At 45.9% G+C, this 18,570-nt stretch overlaps 1 protein-coding gene across 2 annotated transcripts; it reads left to right on the forward strand.

Moving 5' to 3' along the window:
* Positions 1–144: 144 nt before the first annotated feature.
* On the forward strand, positions 145–15,219 carry tmem208 (transmembrane protein 208). 2 transcript variants are annotated; one of them, XM_055648685.1, is made up of 6 exons: positions 145–249; positions 2,345–2,443; positions 3,325–3,384; positions 5,949–6,085; positions 9,975–10,059; positions 13,021–15,219. In XM_055648685.1, the coding sequence occupies exons 1-6, from the start codon at positions 244–246 to the stop codon at positions 13,156–13,158; spliced, it is 525 nt and encodes a 174-aa protein (XP_055504660.1). In that variant the 5' UTR covers positions 145–243; the 3' UTR covers positions 13,159–15,219. The 2 variants fall into 2 exon arrangements, with proteins under 2 accessions (XP_055504660.1, XP_055504661.1); XM_055648686.1 differs by lacking the exon at positions 145–249 and adding an exon at positions 761–910.
* Positions 15,220–18,570: the final 3,351 nt, after the last annotated feature.

Raw genomic sequence — 18,570 nt, forward strand, 5'->3', positions numbered from 1 at the left:
GATCAATGTTGCTCTTTACCAAAGATCCTATAGGATCTTTGCTCTTTGTGCGCAGGCGCGGCGCACAGGTGAACTGCACTCGCACACCTGGTCTGGGGGCGGGGCCTCGGCTCTCTGACGTCATCCGGGCGCCCGACCAATGCTCTCCCCCCGACGACAGCACTGTGCGCCGGAAGTGGCGTGGAGCGGAGCTGGGCGCTGACTGTTCGTTTGGCGGAGATCGCTCAGCGAGCCGCGGGAGCCATGGCGGTGAGGGGGCAACGAGGCAGCGCAGCGCGGCCACTTCCCCAGCTCCAGGCCCAGGGTGGGGGGGGGAGACCGTGGGGGGTTCGTGGCCCCGGCCCAGGGTGGAGGGGGGAGACCGGAGACCCGGGTTCGGGGAAGAGGACCGAGGTCCCGGGACCAGAGGAGAGGAGAGGAGAGGGAGGGGAGGGACCGCGGTGCCCCGGTTGCTGTTTTTCCACATCCCCTCAGAACTGGACCATTAGGATAAATCATTTTACATTTAGTCCTCCCCATAAGGGAGCCCATAGTCCTTCGTCCCTAGAAAGTTCATGTCCATAAATCATAGGAGCAGAATTAGGCCATTGAGTCTACCCTGCCATACAATAATGGCTGGACTATCTTTCCCTCTGAACCCCAATTTCCTGACTGCTCCCAGTAACCTTTGACACCTGTATTAATCAAGTACCTGTCAATCCTTGCTTTAAAAAAACCCAAGGACTTGGCTTCCACTGATGTCTGGCAATGGTTTCCACAGATTCACCACCCTCAGGGTAAAGAAATACCTCCTCATATCCTTTTTAAAGCTGCGTCCTTTTATTCTGAGGCTTTGCCCTCTGGTCCTAGACACTCCAATTAGCGGAAACATCCTCTCCATATCCACTCGATCCAAGCCTTTCATTATATGGTAAGTTTCTATGAGATTTCCCTCTCACCCTTTTAAACTGCAGCGAGTACAGGCTCGGAGCTGTCATATGCTCATAATATAGAAACATAGAACACATAGAAATTAGGTGCAGGAGTAGGCCATTCGGCCCTCGAGCCTCCATATCCATTCAATATGATCATGGCTGATCATCCAACTCAGTATCCCGTACCTGCCTTCTCTCCCTCCCCCCTGATCCCCTTAGCCACAATTACATCTAAACATCCTCTTAAATATAGCCAACAAAATGGCCTCAACTACCCTCTGTGGCAGAGTTTCTATGAGATTCACCACTCTCCCTGTTTAAAAAGTGCTTCGAGTACAGGCTCGGAGCTGTCATACCCCTTTATCCTTAAGAAGATATGTTAACCGAACCATCCCCCGGATCATTCCTCCTCAGCCTAAAACTGCTCGCAATACTTCAAATACGGTCTAACCAGTACCTTATAAATCCTCAGCATTACATCCTTACTTTTATATTCAAGTCTTCTCAAAATGAATACGACTGATTGCCTTGCTTACTGCTGATTCAACCTACAAATTAACCTTTTGGGAATTCTGCACCACCATTCCCAAGTATCTTTGCACCTCCAATTTCAGAATTCTACACTACCTGCTCCACCATCTATCTTCATATTATCAGCTAACTTGGATTTAAATAATTAATATACAACGAGAATAGTAGTGGACCCAACAGCGACCCCTGCAGAACATCACTGGTCAACCAGTAAAAACCCTTTATTCCCACTGTGCCTTTTTCCATTCAGCCAATCTTATAAATGCATGCTAGTATCTTCTAATAACATGGGCTCTCATCTTATTTAGCAGCCTCATGTGTAGCAATGTTATCAGAGGCCTTCTGAAAATCCAAGTAAGCACCATCCACTGATTCCTCTTTACCAATCCTGCTATTTACTTCCTCAAAGAATTTCAACAGAATTGTCAGGCAAGTTCTCCTGTTTATAAAACCATGCTGACACTTTGGAAACTGCTGGCACAATGTGATGAGTCCTCTGCACTGTAAGGTAGCAATCTGGCAATGCTCTAAATATCCTGGTACGCAGTATCGCTCTCTGTGAATGAGCACCCAGTATTGTGAAGGTGATTTGTGGGTTGGGTGATTGCTCTGATGTTATCAGTCAGTCGTCAGAGCGGTTTCCATCTGGAAGATTGGTACAGTTTGTGGGGTTGCTGTTGGAAAAGTGGTATTGTGTGATTCTGTATGATGGCTCTGTGGATTAGAGAACCAATCAGATGTAAAATCCAACTTCATTAATGTTGGCTGATGAGTTGTTTTTGAATTTTCTATTTGTGTCTTGAGGTTTATTTTGAAGTGGTGGGTCGGGTGATACTTTTTAAAGTATAATGTTATTCTCTGCATCAACGATTCTGATGAAATTATTTCTTGTCGTTTAGCTGAAAACTGGCAAGGTTGGAACAAAAGGCAAGAAGCAGATTTATGAAGAGAACAAGGAGACACTGAAATTCTATTTGAGGATTATTCTGGGAGCTAATGTAAGTTGATGCTTTTGTACAGTGGTTTCTTATGAACAAAGTAGTGTGCCACAGTGGTGCAGCTTGTAAAGCTACTGCCTCACACTGCCAGAGATCCCAATTCAGTCCTGTCTTCCAGGGCTGATTGTGTGGGATTTTCACATTCTCCCAATGTCCGTGTCCTGGTTTTCTGCCATGCCCCCAAAAGCATGTGCACCAATGGACACTATAATTCTGTGACGTGAACCTTTCCACAAAATCATTTGACTGGTCTGGGTTTGATTTTTGGCACATTCCTCTCCCTTTTCGAATTAGTATTTAGCCTGGTCTATGTGCCACTTTATTCTGCTGCTTCTCTGGCTTTTTGTCCATTCATTTATCTTGCCATTCACAACATTCCATGCCTCCTCTATGGAAAATGATACCTACAATGATCCTTTGGGGTAATCTCTATATTAGATTTTATTTTAGAGAGACAGTGTGGAAACAAGTCCTTCAGCCCACCTAGTCCTTGCCGTCTGACGATCACCGCGTACACTAGCATGGGTCTCTGGCGCTGTAAGGCAGCAACTTTGCCAATGTGCCACCTCTAATCCGTCTGTGTATTTTGATGTTATATTAACCTTCTCTGTGCTCTCAACTTTCACTAGAGCCACAATATCTAGACACGTGTCCCTCCCAATTCTATTCTGCTTTATTTTTCTATCAGAGCTTGATTTCAATCGGGTGGAAGGGAAAGCATAAAGAGCACTCATGAGGCGTGCTCTGTGAGTTTATTCCCTCATTTTCCAGTGAGATGTGTGGGCTTCCTTCACACTACTTATGCACTTACTTTATCAGAGAACAAAATCAATGATGTAGTGATTTTCCTCTTTCTGACAGCCTCATTGTCTTTTCTACAGGCTATTTATGGAGCACTGAACCTCTTCCTTTTCTACAGTTCAGTCACATTCTGGACCTGGGTGAGTCAAAATTCTGTTCTGTCTTCCCTTGTGGTCCCTATATCAAGATTGAACCTGATGGTGAACTCACTTTTTTTCACATAAGCACGCATTCAGACAAAAGCCTTGAGTGAGTTTTATTTATCAGATTTGTAGCCACGTGGTACGGAGGCCAATTATTTGTGATATTAAACATCAGGCTTGACCTCTAATTTTTTTTTTCCCCTCAATTATCTTGATTCTGAGATTGAAGACTGGTGTTATAGATACAGATGCTTTTTGTTGTTGAACTAAGTGTTTCTTTGTGGTAATGGAAGTAATTAATGGAGGGCAATTTGACTACAGAGCATTACAGGAGGGACCAACTTAAATTCATGCCGTGTACCTACTCACAAAGATTGCTGGATAGTGGGCAGCACTTCGGAGTGGCGGCGCGGCTCTGGCTGCAGCGGCTCACCGGCAGTCCCGTTTGTTTTGTGGTGTTTATTTTGTTTTGGTTAGTCTAGTTTTTGGTTTTATTTTTTGGTTTTAGTTTGTGTTTTTGGGGGGGGGGGGGGTTGAAACGGGGTTTGCAGTCTCTCCCTGCAGGGGAATGCGACCTTTTTGTCCTATTCCCCTTCTCTGCCTCCGTCTGCGCTGAGGCCGAATGGAGCTGACGACCTCGAGGCTCCGGAGGCAGAGCCCGTCAGGACTCGCCCTGAGCTCGCTCCCGTGAGGGTGGTCCGGCTCAGGGCTGGAAGAGGTTGGGACGCTCCCGTGAGGGCGGCCAGCCCGAGGGTGGAATGAGGCTCCCGTCGGAGCGGCCGAGCTCGGGGAGGTGCGGCGCTCGCAGCCCGAGGGAGGTTCGGCGCCCATGTCGGAGCGGCCCAGGCCCGAGGGAGAAGCGACGCCCAAGTCGGGGCAGTCCGGCTAAAGGGAGAAGCGACGCCCAAGTCGGGGCAGCCCGGCCCGGGGAAGAAGCGACGCCCAAGTCGGGGCAGCCCGGACAGAGGGAGAAGCGACGCCCAAGTCGGGGCAGCCCGGCCCGGGGAAGAAGCGACGCCCATGTCGGGGCGGCCCGGTCCGGTCCGGGGGAGGTTCGGCTCCCATGTCAGGGCGGCCCAGCCCGAGGCTGAAGATGGTGCGGTACTCACGTGAGGGTGGCTGGGACGGTGTTCTGGCGGTGGTGGCCTGAGTCCGGGGTTCGGCCGCGGGCCAGCGGCTGCGTCTGCAGGACTGGTGGGCGGCAGCTTCAACCAACCCGGGCCGCGGTGTTTGAGCCGCGGGACTGATTTATAACATCGCCCGGGGGTTATCGCCTCAGCGCAGAGGGAGAAGAGGAGGGAAGAGACTGCAGACCTAAGACTTTTGCCTCCATCACAGTGAGGAGATGCTGGGTGGACTCACTGTGGTGGATGTTAATATGTGTTTATTGTTGTTTTTATTGTATTATATGTATGACTGCTGCAATTCCGTTCAGACTTCGGTCTGAATGACAATAAAGGCTTCTATCTATCTATCTATCTATCTATCTATCTATCTATCTACTACCTATCACAGTGGCAGAGTAGGATTACTGATGCTTTACAGCTCCAGTGACCCAAGTTAAATACCGACCCTTACAGACTAGGTGGAATTTGGATGTTGTTTCTGTCACTGCAGGATTCCCCTTGGTGCTCTGGTTTCTTCCCACATCCTTCTTTGTTTGGAAACCAGCACCTGCAATTTCTTGTCACCCATGGACATGGTGGTAAGCGTGTGGGTCACAAAATTACCTCTATGTGAGTGGTAGAATATGGGGGAGCAGAAGAGATTATGGGAAGAATGCATCAGAGGGAAAATCAGTGGTCAAATGATAGTCCTCCTTTGAGCTGGTAGTTTAAGATAGAGCGTGAAAACAGGCCATGCAGCCCACGCAGATAACAGGGAGACGTACAAACTCCTTACCGACAGCATCAGTAGTTAGGATCGAACCCAAGCTTGGATCTGTGGCACTGTAAGGCAGCAACTCTACCACTGTGCCACCATGACGCCCTTGACAATTGTTAACATGTGTTATCTAACTGATCTACAGAGCAAAATATGCCAAAGTCTGTTCCTCTTGGCACCTTCTGAGCCCCTTGGTAGAGGCCACCCTGTTCCTGGGAGCAGAGTGAGCCTTAACCCTGATGGCTTTGTTCCCGTTTGTAGTTGGCTAACTAGATTGCAGGTGGAAATTGGCCCCTTAGTATGTTAGTACCCAAGAAAAATTGCATGTGGCACCCTCCCCACCATCTAGATGAGTCAGCTGCTTGAGGGGCACAGCAAAAAGGAGTCAGCTACTCAGGAGTTGTTGGACACCGTTTTATTTTTTCACAGATTTTATCTTGCTTGAGGAGGTTGACTGAGTGTTCCATGGTCCACATGGCATTCTGGGCACCTCCTGTTTTGTCCAGTTTTTGGATTAGGCGGATGGGGCGAATGATGGGAGCGTGAATCACACGTGTCATTGCTCTCTGAACCTTGGCCGCTGAGGTCAAGGACACAGTTACACGAGGTATCTGACTATAAAAGTTTAATTTTGTATCTCTGTCTCCCTTCAATAAAGCTCTCTCTTTCTGTGGCAGGGATTGCTGGCCTTTGCCCTGGTTGTCTACAGCTTCAGCTATCGTTGGATGCAAGGAATGGCCCATCCCGTGTTCTCCCCGGACAACGCCCTCCTCGATGGCGGCATAGACTTGAACATGGAGCAGGGTATGGCAGAGTGAGTGTCCACAGTGCAGCACAGATTGGTTGCAGTAAACTGTTCATTGTTCAATTATTTGAGTGTTGTTAGATGTTGGTAATTTAGGTAAAGGGGAACCTGTGCAATTAACTTTGATTTGTGTTATCAGAACATCTTGCTTTCATTCTTTTCTGTACTGTGACTTTCATTATCTTGTTGTCGCCCTCTTCCGACTTGCTCTGTTATCACTCCTTTTGCAAAAGCCTAATCCAAAAACTGGACCCACCCGTGATCCATTGATTGTTCCCTTGGATCTTTCTCTGGCTCTGTATTTATTTAACTTGTTTCTCTGAGATCTGATCCTGAAAATCAGATTCAGATTCAGATCGGATTCAGATTCAATTTTAATTGTCATTGTCAGTGTACAGTACAGAGACAACGAAATGCATTTAGCATCTCCCTGGAAGAGCGACATAGCAAACGATTTGAATAAATAATAATAAGTGTCCGAGGGGGGGGGGGTGGGTGGTGATTGGCAGTCACCGAGGTACGTTGTTGAGTAGAGTGACAGCCGCCGGAAAGAAGCTGTTCCTCGACCTGCTGGTTCGGCAACGGAGAGACCTGTAGCGCCTCCCGGATGGTAGGAGGGTAAACAGTCCATGGTTGGGGTGAGAGCAGTCCTTGGCGATGCTGAGCGCCCTCCGCAGACAGCGCTTGCTTTGGACAGACTCAATGGAGGGGAGCGAGGAACCGGTGATGCGTTGGGCAATTTTCACCACCCTCTGCAATGCCTTCCATATAACCATATAACCATATAACAATTACAGCACGGAAACAGGCCATCTCGGCCCTACAAGTCCATGCCGAACAAATTTTTTTCCCCTTAGTCCCACCTGCCTGCACTCGTACCATAACCCTCCATTCCCTTCTCATCCATATGCCTATCCAATTTATTTTTAAATGATACCAATGAACCTGCCTCCACCACTTCCACTGGGAGCTCATTCCACACCGCCACCACTCTCTGCGTAAAGACGTTCCCCCTCATATTACCCCTAAACTTCTGTCCCTTAATTCTGAAGTCATGTCCTCTTGTTTGAATCTTCCCTATTCTCAAAGGGAAAAGCTTGTCCACATCAACTCGGTCTATCCCTCTCATCATTTTAAAGACCTCTATCAGGTCCCCCCTTAACCTTCTGCTCTCCAGAGAATAAAGACCTAACTTATTCAACCTATCTCTGTAACTTAGTTGTTGAAACCCAGGCAACATTCTAGTAAATCTCCTCTGTACTCTCTCTATTTTGTTGACATCCTTCCTATAATTTGGCGACCAAAATTGTACACCATACTCCAGATTTGGTCTCACCAATGCCTTGTACAATTTTAACATTACATCCCAGCTTCTATACTCAATGCTCTGATTTATAAAGGCTAGCATACCAAAAGCTTTCTTTACCACCCTATCTATATGAGATTCCACCTTCAAGGAACTATGCACGGTTATACCCAGATCCCTCTGTTCAACTGTATTCTTCAATTCCCTACCATTTACCATGTACGTCCTATTTTGATTTGTCCTGCCAAGGTGTAGCACCTCACATTTATCAGCATTAAACTCCATCTGCCATCTTTCAGCCCATTTTTCCAAATGGCCTAAATCATTCTGTAGACTTTGGAAATCCTCTTCATTATCCACAACACCCCCATCTTGGTATCATCTGCATACTTACTAATCCAATTTACCACACCTTCATCCAGATCATTGATGTACATGACAAACAACAAGGGACCCAACACAGATCCCTGAGGCACCCCACTAGTCACCTGCCTCCAACCCGATAAACAGCCATCCACCATTACCCTCTGGCTTCTCCCATTCAGCCACTGTTGAATCCATCTTGCTATTCCTGCATTTATACCCAACAGTTGAACCTTCTTAACCAACCTTCCATGAGGAACCTTGTCAAAGGCCTTACTAAAGTCCATATAGACAACATCCACTGCTTTACCCTCGTCAATTTCCCTAGTAACCTCTTCAAAAAATTCAAGAAGATTAGTCAAACATGACCTTCCAGGCACAAATCCATGTTGACTGTTCCTAATCAGACCCTGTTTATCTAGATGCTTATATATATTGTCTCTAAGTATCTTTTCCATTAATTTGCCCACCACTGAAGTCAAACTAACAGGTCTATAATTGCTAGGTTTACTCTTAGAACCCTTTTTAAACAAAGGAACAACATGCGCAGTATGCCAATCCTCGGGGACTATTCCCGTTTCTAATGACATTTGAAATATTTCTGTCATAGCCCCCGGCTATTTCTACACTAACTTCCCTTAATGTCCTAGGGAATATCCTGTCATGACCTGGAGACTTATCCACTTTTATATTTTTCAAAAGTGTCAGTACTTCTTTTACTTTGAACCTCATAGTATCCATAGCTACTCTACTAGTTTCCCTTACCTCACATAATTCAATATCCTTCTCCTTGGTGAATACCGAAGAAAAAAAATTGTTCAATATCTCCCCCATCTCTTTTGGCTCTGCAGATAGCTGTCCACTCTGTCTCTCCAATGGACCAATTTTATCCCTCCTTATCCTTTTGCTATTAATATAGCTGTAGAAACCCTTTGGATTGACTTTCACCTTACTTGCCAAAGCAACCTCATATCTTCTTTTAGCTTTTCTAATTTCTTTCTTAAGATTCTTTTTACATTCCTTATACTCCTCAAGCACCTCATTTACTTCATGCTGCCTATAATTATTGTAGATCTCCCTCTTTTTCCGAACAAGATGTCCAATTTCCCTTGAAAACCAGGGCTCTTTGCAATTTTTACTGGTCTTCCAGTCGGAGACAGAGCAGTTGCCATACCATACTGTGATGCAGTTGGTAAGGATGCTCTCGATGGTGCAGCGGTAGAAGTTCACCAGGATCTGAGGAGACAGATGGACCTTCTTCAGTCTCCTCAGGAAGAAGAGATGCTGATGAGCCTTCTTCCACCATCAGTCATCCACCAGACCTGCTAACTGTTTCTCTCAATACATTTACTGCCTCCTTTGGTGAATGCAGCTTTTCGTGGTGGTTCATAATTTGAGGCAAAATGGCATCACTTACAACAGATCTCCAGCAGAAGTATGGCTTACCTTCAGAACTAACGGGAATATCTGTTCCTGCTGGTTTATGTCCACAGCATTGGAGTACAAGGGTGTTGAAATTCTGTCACCGCTGCACCAACGCTTGAAACAAAACCTGGAATAATGAGAGTAATGCTGGGCACCAAATGTTTTGAAGAATTTGTAGGCTTTCTCCCATGTAGATTTACTGAAGTACCACCAGAATTCTTTAATTTAAATGGCATCATTGCATTCACTGGAATTTGGGTGATCTGATTTCCATGATCTAAAGACATATGACTTGAGTAGGAGGGAAACAATTTCCATTTGATTTGGATAGTTCCATGGAACACATGCTAACTGTTAAAGCTTGGCTCTTCAACAGGATTGCAATGGAATTTGATGCCCTTTTAGACCATTAATTCTGATTCAGAGAGGAGCACGAAAGAGAGAACTTTGTGAACTTTTTTCTACTCATCTCTTAATTCAGACAGTAAATGTGATGCTCCTGTCTTAACTTAATTCAAGTGATTTATTCTGCACACTGAAGGTTGGAAAATGCAGAGCTCAGCTGGGCCAGTTGTTAATTTAAAGAGTTGAGTTTAATAACCAAAGCTTTTAAGTGATAAAGCAAAGCTCTGGATTTGGGTGACAGATTAGTCACAACCTCATTAATGCAGCAGTCTTGAGGGACAAAGAGCGTGTGTGTCTAAATTATTGTTTATGTAACTGAAATTAGTTGGGCTGTAAAGTTCATTTTGTTCTGTAGAGGTCGGTGTGATTGGGGCTAACCATGCATTCTTTCCCTTGCAGGCATTTAAAGGATGTCATTCTACTGACTGCCATTCTACAAGTCCTCAGCTGTTTATCCATGTACTTCTGGTATCTATGGCTACTAGTAAGTTCTAATTGTATCTGCACCATTTTGGCAATTTTAAGGGGATATTTTGAATGGTGATGGAGTGTATTTAGAGAAGGAACAAAGGTTAGGGGCATAAAGTCGTATGCAGTAGGTGATGAAAGGATCTTTATCCAGCCCTAGTGGCTCGTGAGGCACTTTTTGTTTAATGGTAATGCCTGCACACTATATAGGCTGAGCTGCATTTGTGGGCAAACAATTGTCTGGTGTAGGACATACACAATGAATGGTAAGTACAGTAAACCCTTGCTATAATGGACCATAGGAGGGGGAATGGTGTTCCTTATTGCCGATTGTCCGTTATAACCAAGTACGGCATTATCATTGTATGTAGTTGAAACAAAGAACTGCAGATGATGGTTAATACTTAAAAAGGCACCCTTTGTCAGACTGCTGAATTACTCCAGCACTGTGTCCTTTCACCTTAAAACTAGGCGCCGATCCGCTAGTCTGCACCTGCGAGCCCTTTTTCACCAGTTGGAGCATATAACCAAAATCCATTTCAAGGAGCCTGTTAAAACAAGGGTTTACTGTATTCAGCAACAGGGAAATCTTGGTGAACAAGTCCAAGTATCCCTGGAGATGGCAGTACATTTAAATAAGGTGGTGAGCGAGTATATTGGATATTTGTTTCAGTTAGCTGGAGTGTCGAATACAAGAACGGGGTTATGGTACAACATTATAAAACATTGACTAGGCTGCGGCTGGAATACTCTGTGGAGTACTGGTTGCTGCACTATACGTGGGACAAGAGAGGGTCCAGATGAAGGGTGGGCCCAGGTGAAGTGTTTGCTGCATAGAGGCTGGGTTTTTCCATGGAGCAGGGGAGACTGCGTGGGGGGGGGGTAGAACCCAATAGAGATATACACAATTATAAGAGGGGTAGGTGGGAAATAAGGTAAACAACAAGAACTTTTGACTGTGGCATAAGTATCTAAATCAGAGGGAATAGATTTAGGATAGGGATTAAGAGGATTATAGAGGATCTTGGTAAGAGTGTTTTTACCCAGAGGGTGTGTGGAATCTGAAATGCTGTGCCTCAGCGGATGGACAGTGGAGGCAAGTGTGGCCACAGGGCGAGATGGCTGCCCTACCGGCAGTCTGTTGTCTTTTCATTCTTTTCATTCTTTTTGCTTTTTTTTTTTTTTTTTTAGTTTGTTCTAAGTTTGTTTTATTGTTCTTTGGTGTGTTTTATGTTGGGGGAGGGGAGTGGGGGAAACTTTTTTCCATGTTCTTACCTTCCCGGAGATGTGATCAATTTTCGGATCTCATTCTCCGGGTGCTGCGGCCTACAATCGCTGGAGCTGGAAGCCTCCTCGGACTGTCGTGAGCCCCAACCCAGGGCGCGGATTTAACATCGGAGCGGGTCGCTTGCCTGGGATCGCTCCCACCGTGACCACCGCAGACTTTAACATCAAGGGCTCGCAGTCTCGGGTGAGGCCGAGTCGGGTGCTCCAACGCCGCGGAGGGCTCGACCAGCCCTGACGTGAGATACGATTGCCCGGCGCGGGGGAGCTGACATTGCCCCCCCCCCCCCCCCCCCCCCCCAGATGCGGGAGTGGAGCGCCTCGACGCGGAGGGCCTGAACGCCGGCTACGGGAGTCAAGATCGTCCCGCAACGGGGGCTCGAGACCCACGACCGAGGAAGAGCTAGGGGAAGGACTTGAACTTTATTTTGCCTTCCACCACTGTGAAGAGTGTGTAGGAGTCACTATGGTGGATGTTCAATGTTAAAATGTGTTTTGATTGTTCTGTTTCCAAGGTGGCTGCCGGAAGGGAGAGTGAACGCTGGCGCGATTAGCTGCCGCTGCGCTCTCTGAATTGGGTATTGTTGATGTCCTTACTATTTATTTTTTGTCGTTATTTTTTTTTGTTTCATTCCGCTTACATGTTTTGTAATCTGCTTACTACATTTTGTAAGGTGTCCTTGAAAGGCGCCCATAAGTACAATGTATTATTATTATTATTATTATTATTATTAAGTGCTTTCGCAACAATTTTAAGCAGTATCTGGACAGGCACCCGGATCGGCTAGACCATGGAACATAATGGTCTATGATGGTCATGTATGTGGTGAGCTGAAGGGCCTATAAGGGTTACAGGACTCTGACATGCTTTTCCCCCACCCTGAGCAGTTCCTCAGCAGTGTAATAAGACTCCTCATTAATAACTACACAGCGGTAGTTGTGTAGTTGGCCCAGTAATAGGCAGTATATTATTGCAGTGGTAGAGCTGCTGCCTCACAGCGCCAGAAACCCGGGTTCAATCCTGACTATGGGTACTGTCTGCTGAATTTATATGTTCTCCTTGTGAATGTGTGTTTCTTCTCTGGGTGCTCCACTTTCCTCCTGTATAACTAAGACGTGCATGTATGTAGGTTAATTGGCTTCTGTAAATTACCTCTACTATGTAGGACATAGAACGTGTGTGTGTGTGATCGATGGTTGACGTGGACTTGATGGATCAAATGGCCTGTTTCTATTTTTCCTTTTCCTTTTCCCACATACACCCGAAAAAGATTATTGCACATTTATAACCTTTTGTGTTACGGTCACGGTGGCGCAGCGGTAGAGTTGCTGTCTTACAGCGAATGCAGCGCCGGAGACTCGGGTTCGATCCCGACTACGGGTGCTGTCTGTACGGAGTTTATACATTCTCCCTATGACCTGTGTGGATTTTCTCCGAGATCTTCGGTTTCCTCCTACACTCCTAAGATGTACAGGTTTGTTGGTTAATTGGCTTGGTAAATGTAAAAAAAATTGTCCCTTGTGAGCGTATAATAGTGTTAATGCGCGGGGATCGCTGGTCGGCACGGACCCGGTGGCCGAAGGGTCTGTCTCTAAACTAAACTAAACTTGTGACTTGAAAGAACTTGCTCACAGTACGGCACTCCTATTGAACCTGTATTCCCAGATTGATTCTTACTGTTTTAAATTTCAGGCACCAGGGAGAGCTATGTACCTATTGTGGGTGAACTTCCTTGGACCATGGTTTACTGCAGAACCTCCCACGAACCAAGACATATCGGAAAAGAAACAGAGGAGGCAGGAGCGACGACAGATCAGGAAGATGCAGTAGGAGACTGGGCCGTTCCCAGGCCCTTGTTTACAGATCGCTTACCGGAAGCTCCTACCCTTCCTCCCATCGCCAAGGTTCCCAGCCACCACCTCTTGTTAAGAGCTCTGGCTGTGCTGGGGGACTCTTGCTGCTTCTCCACCACAGTCCCTACTTTACACTGCATTTATTCCCAGCCTACAGAGCACTGCTGTGGGAGATGTTGAGCATGCTAGGTGGCTCTCTGGTCAGGCGTTACTGACCAGAGATGTGGTGCAGAGGCCCTGCCTTGTTGTGTCACTGAACCGGTAGGTGGATCGAAGGTAAAATTATTGGGATTTGTGAACAAAACTTAAATGGCGATAAATCACTACCTCATGCTGTGACATCTGCTCCTTGTAGCTTGCCCCTGTATTTGTTCCTTGCAGTGCTCTTCCCCAATTCCTCGTCTACTCAAGGTGTCTTTCTCGACTGGGACATAATTCCTCTGTAATTCATATTTTTTTGGGATGCAATTGGACATTGCTAATGGGAATATTGGCCAATAGAAGAACAATAATCGAACTGGAATCTACATCATTGCTTGTATATACTTTACAGTGCCGAGTCCGAGCGTGGGGCTGTTGGTGCCACTGGAGACTCATCGTTGACCTAGCTGAACTCCAGTGAAACCACGGGCAGAGATCAACCTCAGAACCTCTCGCTCAGTGACCAGGACCTGAGATTGTTGCTGTTTGTGTTTACTGATGACTCCGAGCTTTTGCCAATATTGCCCATTGATGCGTCATTGCCACTGCAACTGCCTGCCTCCTGCGTACACCCTCGCTGCCTTCACCTCGCACGCATGTGCATCACCAGCTACGTTAATAAACCCGATCCAGTGGTTCATTTGCTCAGGATGTGGTGCAGAGGCCTGGTTCTTCTCGTGTAGAGTTGATTAAATAGAAACAAATATGTTCCTCACTCTCTGCACCTCCTTCCAGCATTCAATATAATTTTGCAGTCCTGCAACTCCGTCCATCTCTTTGGTTTTTATTCCCCATAGTTTTCTCAGCTAGCCAAAATATGATTTTTTATTATTTAATTGAGCAATTAACTGCATTTTTGTAGAAGGGAATGCCATCCTAAATATCCTGCTTCTGATTTTTAAATTATGATTCCTTGTCAAGTGTGTTTGATCAAATCATTTCAAGTTCTAAAAACTACAATCATATTATTTTGTATTGCATCAAAAATAAGTGTGGTTTGTAATAGCTCCTCAAAATCGAACTCCTGGATTTCTGGAAACCTGCCTTTGCCTGTAGATTGGTCTTCAAAGCTTGCTTTCTTGTTGCACTTCTCTCTTATCTATTCTTGGGACAGTTTGTTGAACTCTTGCATCTTGCAAAATCTTGCTGTGAACCCTTGCACAATATTTCAGCCGGCACTGCAGCATCATTCTGAGTACAGGATGCCTCTGCTGAACCGGTGTGTTAGTGAAAGAGCCAAAGGCATTAATTTATGAAGAATTGTTCCCTGGTGTCATGGTAAGTATTTATCTCACAGCAACATCCCTAAATCAGATTCTGGTCACTATCTCATTGCTGTTTGTGGGAGGTAGCAGCATGCAAACCTTTGGTTAGATTATAACATTGAAACAATACTTTCAATGAGTACTTTGTTGCCTGTGCCATCCTGGCACCATGAAAGGCACTATATGTGCAAGCCTGTCTTCAAGTGAATGAGTTCCTACTTTACAAGTACATATCGCCATGGCAAAATGGTATGCCCCTAATTCAGACACTGAGCTCCATGGATTCAAATAGAGTTTTACAGCTGCAGAGACTACATTGGAAAGGGAAATAGTGGCAGGATTGGCACAGGCACCAAAGATATTAATATTGACCCATCAAAGTCTTAATGCATGGACTGAAGTGCCGAACAAGTGAGGAAGGAATGGCTGAACGAGTCAACGGCCACCGCTGAAGGACTTCGATCATTTACTGTATTACATTTGTGACCAATAATTTAAAGTTTTATTAAAATGAAGCAATCAATTTACTGAATGAAATATTGAATAAATACTATATAATGTGCTACATTGTGCAGCTGACTGCATCAGATTTCATTTTTGCTCACAGGGCTGAGTGTGATCATTGGAAATTACATGGAAAATCAATATCTGTTTTACCAGTTTTCCTGCTGAATCAGCAACTGGCTTTTTAAAAATTCATTCATGGGATGTCCTGAACATGAAGTCACAAAGGGTTGGAGAGGGCAGTTTGAGATTAAGAAGAAGGTGGTGTTAGGGCCCATGAAGAACTTTAAATTGGATAAACCCTTAGGCAGTGATGGGACGTATCCCAGGTTATTGAGAGAGGCAACAGAGGAGATTGCGAAGACCTTTGTGCCATCTCTAGTTGCAAGCAAGGTCCAGGAGAACTGGAGAGAAGCCAATGTTCTTTTGTGTAAGAAGGGAAGCAGAGGGAGTCCATGGGGATATAGGCCATTGAGCCTCACATCAGTGATAGGGAAGCTATTGGAGTGAATTCTTTGCAAGAAAATGGGTTACTAATTGATTTTTTTTTTTGAAATGACGAAGGTGATCCATGAAGATATTGTTGATCCATCACCAAGACGAAGGTGATCCATGGCAGTGGATGTTGTCTACATGGATTTTAGCAAGGCATTTAATAAAGTCTTTGCTGGCAGCTCTGTTAGATAGTTTGGTAAGTAACTTTGCAGATTACACCAAGATTGCTGGGGTTGCAGACTGAAGAAGGCTGTCAAAGTATACAGCTAGATATAGATAGCTACAGAAATGGGAAGAGAAATGGCAGATGTAGTGTAATCTGAGCAAGTGTGAGGTGTTGCCCTTGAGTTAGAATGTAAGAGGAAAGTATACGATTAACGGCCTGACATTTTACAGCATTGATGCACTGAGAAATATTGTCCAAATCAACAACTTCCTGAAAGTAGATACAGTGGTAAAGAGGGATATGGTATTCTTGCCATCATAGGTTGGGGCATTGAGTATAAAAGTCAGGAAGTCATGATGCAGCTTTAGGATCTCGATTAGGCCACATTTCAAATAATGCATGCAATTCTGGTCATCCCAATATAGGAAGGATGTGGAGGCTTTAGAAAGGGTGCAGAGGAGATTTACCAGAATTAGATTAGGGTGTATTAACTACTCGGAGAGTTTGGACAGACTTGGATCGTTTCATCTGGAATGCTGTGGACTGAGGAAAGTCCTGATTGAAGTATACATCATTATAAAAGACATGAAGTAAAAATCAACCTTTTCTCCAGGATGGGAATATCAAATACAGAGAGCATAGATTTCCCAATGCAGGGAGAGTTGACACTCGTGCATGTGAACAATCCCTGCGTCTCATTTGTTGATGTCTCAATCTCAAGCTTCCTTTCCAAATACTGTACTTCCAAGGATCTAGAAAGACAGTAACAACCTGTTGGTGACCAAAACACGCAAACATCAGGTCAAAGGTTGCTCTTAAAAGTAAATGCAAAGGAGCCAATGTTGATCCACGTGCTTTGCAATCAGTGAAGGTTGCAGCTGCCTGGTCAGTAGGATAGCCTAGAGTGTGCCGTGCCTGCAGTAAACCTAGGTGCATGCCAGTCCATGCAGTGCAATGGCCTGCAAAGACTATCAGTTGCAAAGTAACTGGACCAAAGATTACAAGGAAAGTGAGTGTGGGGGGTAAGGGGGTTTAGATCACTTTTACAGTACCTATTCCAAACCTTCACCTGAGGCCAGTTCATTGGCTATATTTAAGAGGGAGTTAGTTGTGGCTAAAGGGATCAGGGGGTATGGAGAGAAGGCAGGTACAGGATACTGAGTTGGATGATCAGCCGTGATCATATTGAATGGCGGTGCAGGCTCGAAGGGCCGAATGGCCTACTCCTGCACCTATTTTCTATGTTTCATGTAGCTACCCACAGGTCTAAAGAAGGAAGCTGGCAACAAATTTAGTTCAACAAAGGAACTGACAAGTTACTAAAGAACCTTTAGTGGGGGGGTGGAGGGGGAAACTGTCTTTCAGGGTCCCTACCTGGTCGGAGAGTCAGCTTTTCTCCGGGCTGCAGCTTCGACCCGTCCTCACGGCCTACTAGCGGGCCTGGAGCGGCGTTTCCTGTCGCGGGCCGCCCAGAACCTCGGCTTCGGCCGCGGCACAACGCTGGAGCGCTATCGTGGAGCGGGCGATGCCTTGCCTGGGTCTCCGGTGAGCTGCGACCGCCGGGAACAATATCGCGGAGCTGCGGGACTGTGGGGCGGCCAGCTGCGGGCAGCGGCGCCGAACTTTACACCGGGAGCCTGGGATCTTGCGACGAGATCGCCAGTTGTGGAGCTCCATCCGGCGCGGCCTTGTCAGCTTCGGAAGCCGCGGCCTCCAGTACGGAGGCGGCCGTTCCAGGGTTCCCATGCCGCTGTGAGGACTCTCCCGACGCCGGAGCACCATCACCCGGCGAGAACGGCCAGGAACATCGCGCCTCCATAGAGGCAACTATGGAGGCCTCAATAGGCCCAACTATGGGCGAACTGAGGTTGGGGAATGGACTTTGTGCCTTCCCTCATGGTGGGAGCCGTTGTGGGGGGATGTTCTTTGTGTTTAAGACTCTCATTGGTGTTATGTCTATTCTTTTTTTGTGTGCTGCAAAATGGCAAAAAGCATTTCACTTCATTACACCTCGGTGTATGTGAATGTGACTAATAAAAACCTTTGAATACTTTGAAATCCTTTTGAAATCTATCTATCTCTATATTACTAAATCTCTGATCTTGACCACTTTTGGCCCACTGTGCTGCGATTTCCGACAGAACGCCGCCACCTACGGCTGACATTTTTGGCCACCTCGCTCAGAGCCCCCCTCCGCCTTAGCTCCGCCTTACGGGTGCGGTGGATTTTTCCCATCGATGACAAATCAGAGATATATTAATGTATTTTTTTAAATCACCAGGTAGGGGGAGGGACTATAAAATCAGGAAGTGGTGTGCCTCACCCAGTCTCTGGAAGATGGATGAAGCCACGGGTCACGTCTCTTTGAGCTCTGAATAACACTGAACAAATGTCTACACAACTGAGTACCCTTAATGTGGTTGGAAAAGGAAAATATGATTTGTTTGAAGTAAAAAGGTACTGCCTGAAATGGTTGGCTTGGGTGTTTTGGCTTGACATTGAAAGGCACTACTTACTGCAAATGGTGGGTGTTTTGCTTGAAGTTCAAAGGCACTACTTACTGCACATGGTGGCTTGGGTGCTTAGGCTTGAAGTTGAAAGGCACTACTTACTGCAAATTGTGGCTTGGATGCTTTGGCTTGAAGTTGAAAGGCACTACCTACTGCAAATTGTGGCTTGGGTGCTTTGGCTTGACATTGAAAGGCACTACTTACTGCAAATGGTGGCTTGGGTGTTTTGCTTGAAGTTGAAAGGCACT

Source organism: Leucoraja erinacea, chromosome 17 (assembly GCF_028641065.1).
Source record: "Leucoraja erinacea ecotype New England chromosome 17, Leri_hhj_1, whole genome shotgun sequence".
NCBI lineage: Eukaryota > Metazoa > Chordata > Chondrichthyes > Rajiformes > Rajidae > Leucoraja > Leucoraja erinaceus.

What these genes read in the sequence shown, in the direction of transcription:
- tmem208 (XM_055648685.1), top strand. An exon ending in GGATTATTCTGGGAGCTAAT is followed by an intron (nt 2,444 to 3,324) that starts GTAAGTTGATGC and finishes TCTTTTCTACAG; the next exon opens with GCTATTTATGGAGCACTGAA. An exon ending in TCTGGTATCTATGGCTACTA is followed by an intron (nt 10,060 to 13,020) that starts GTAAGTTCTAAT and finishes TTTAAATTTCAG; the next exon opens with GCACCAGGGAGAGCTATGTA.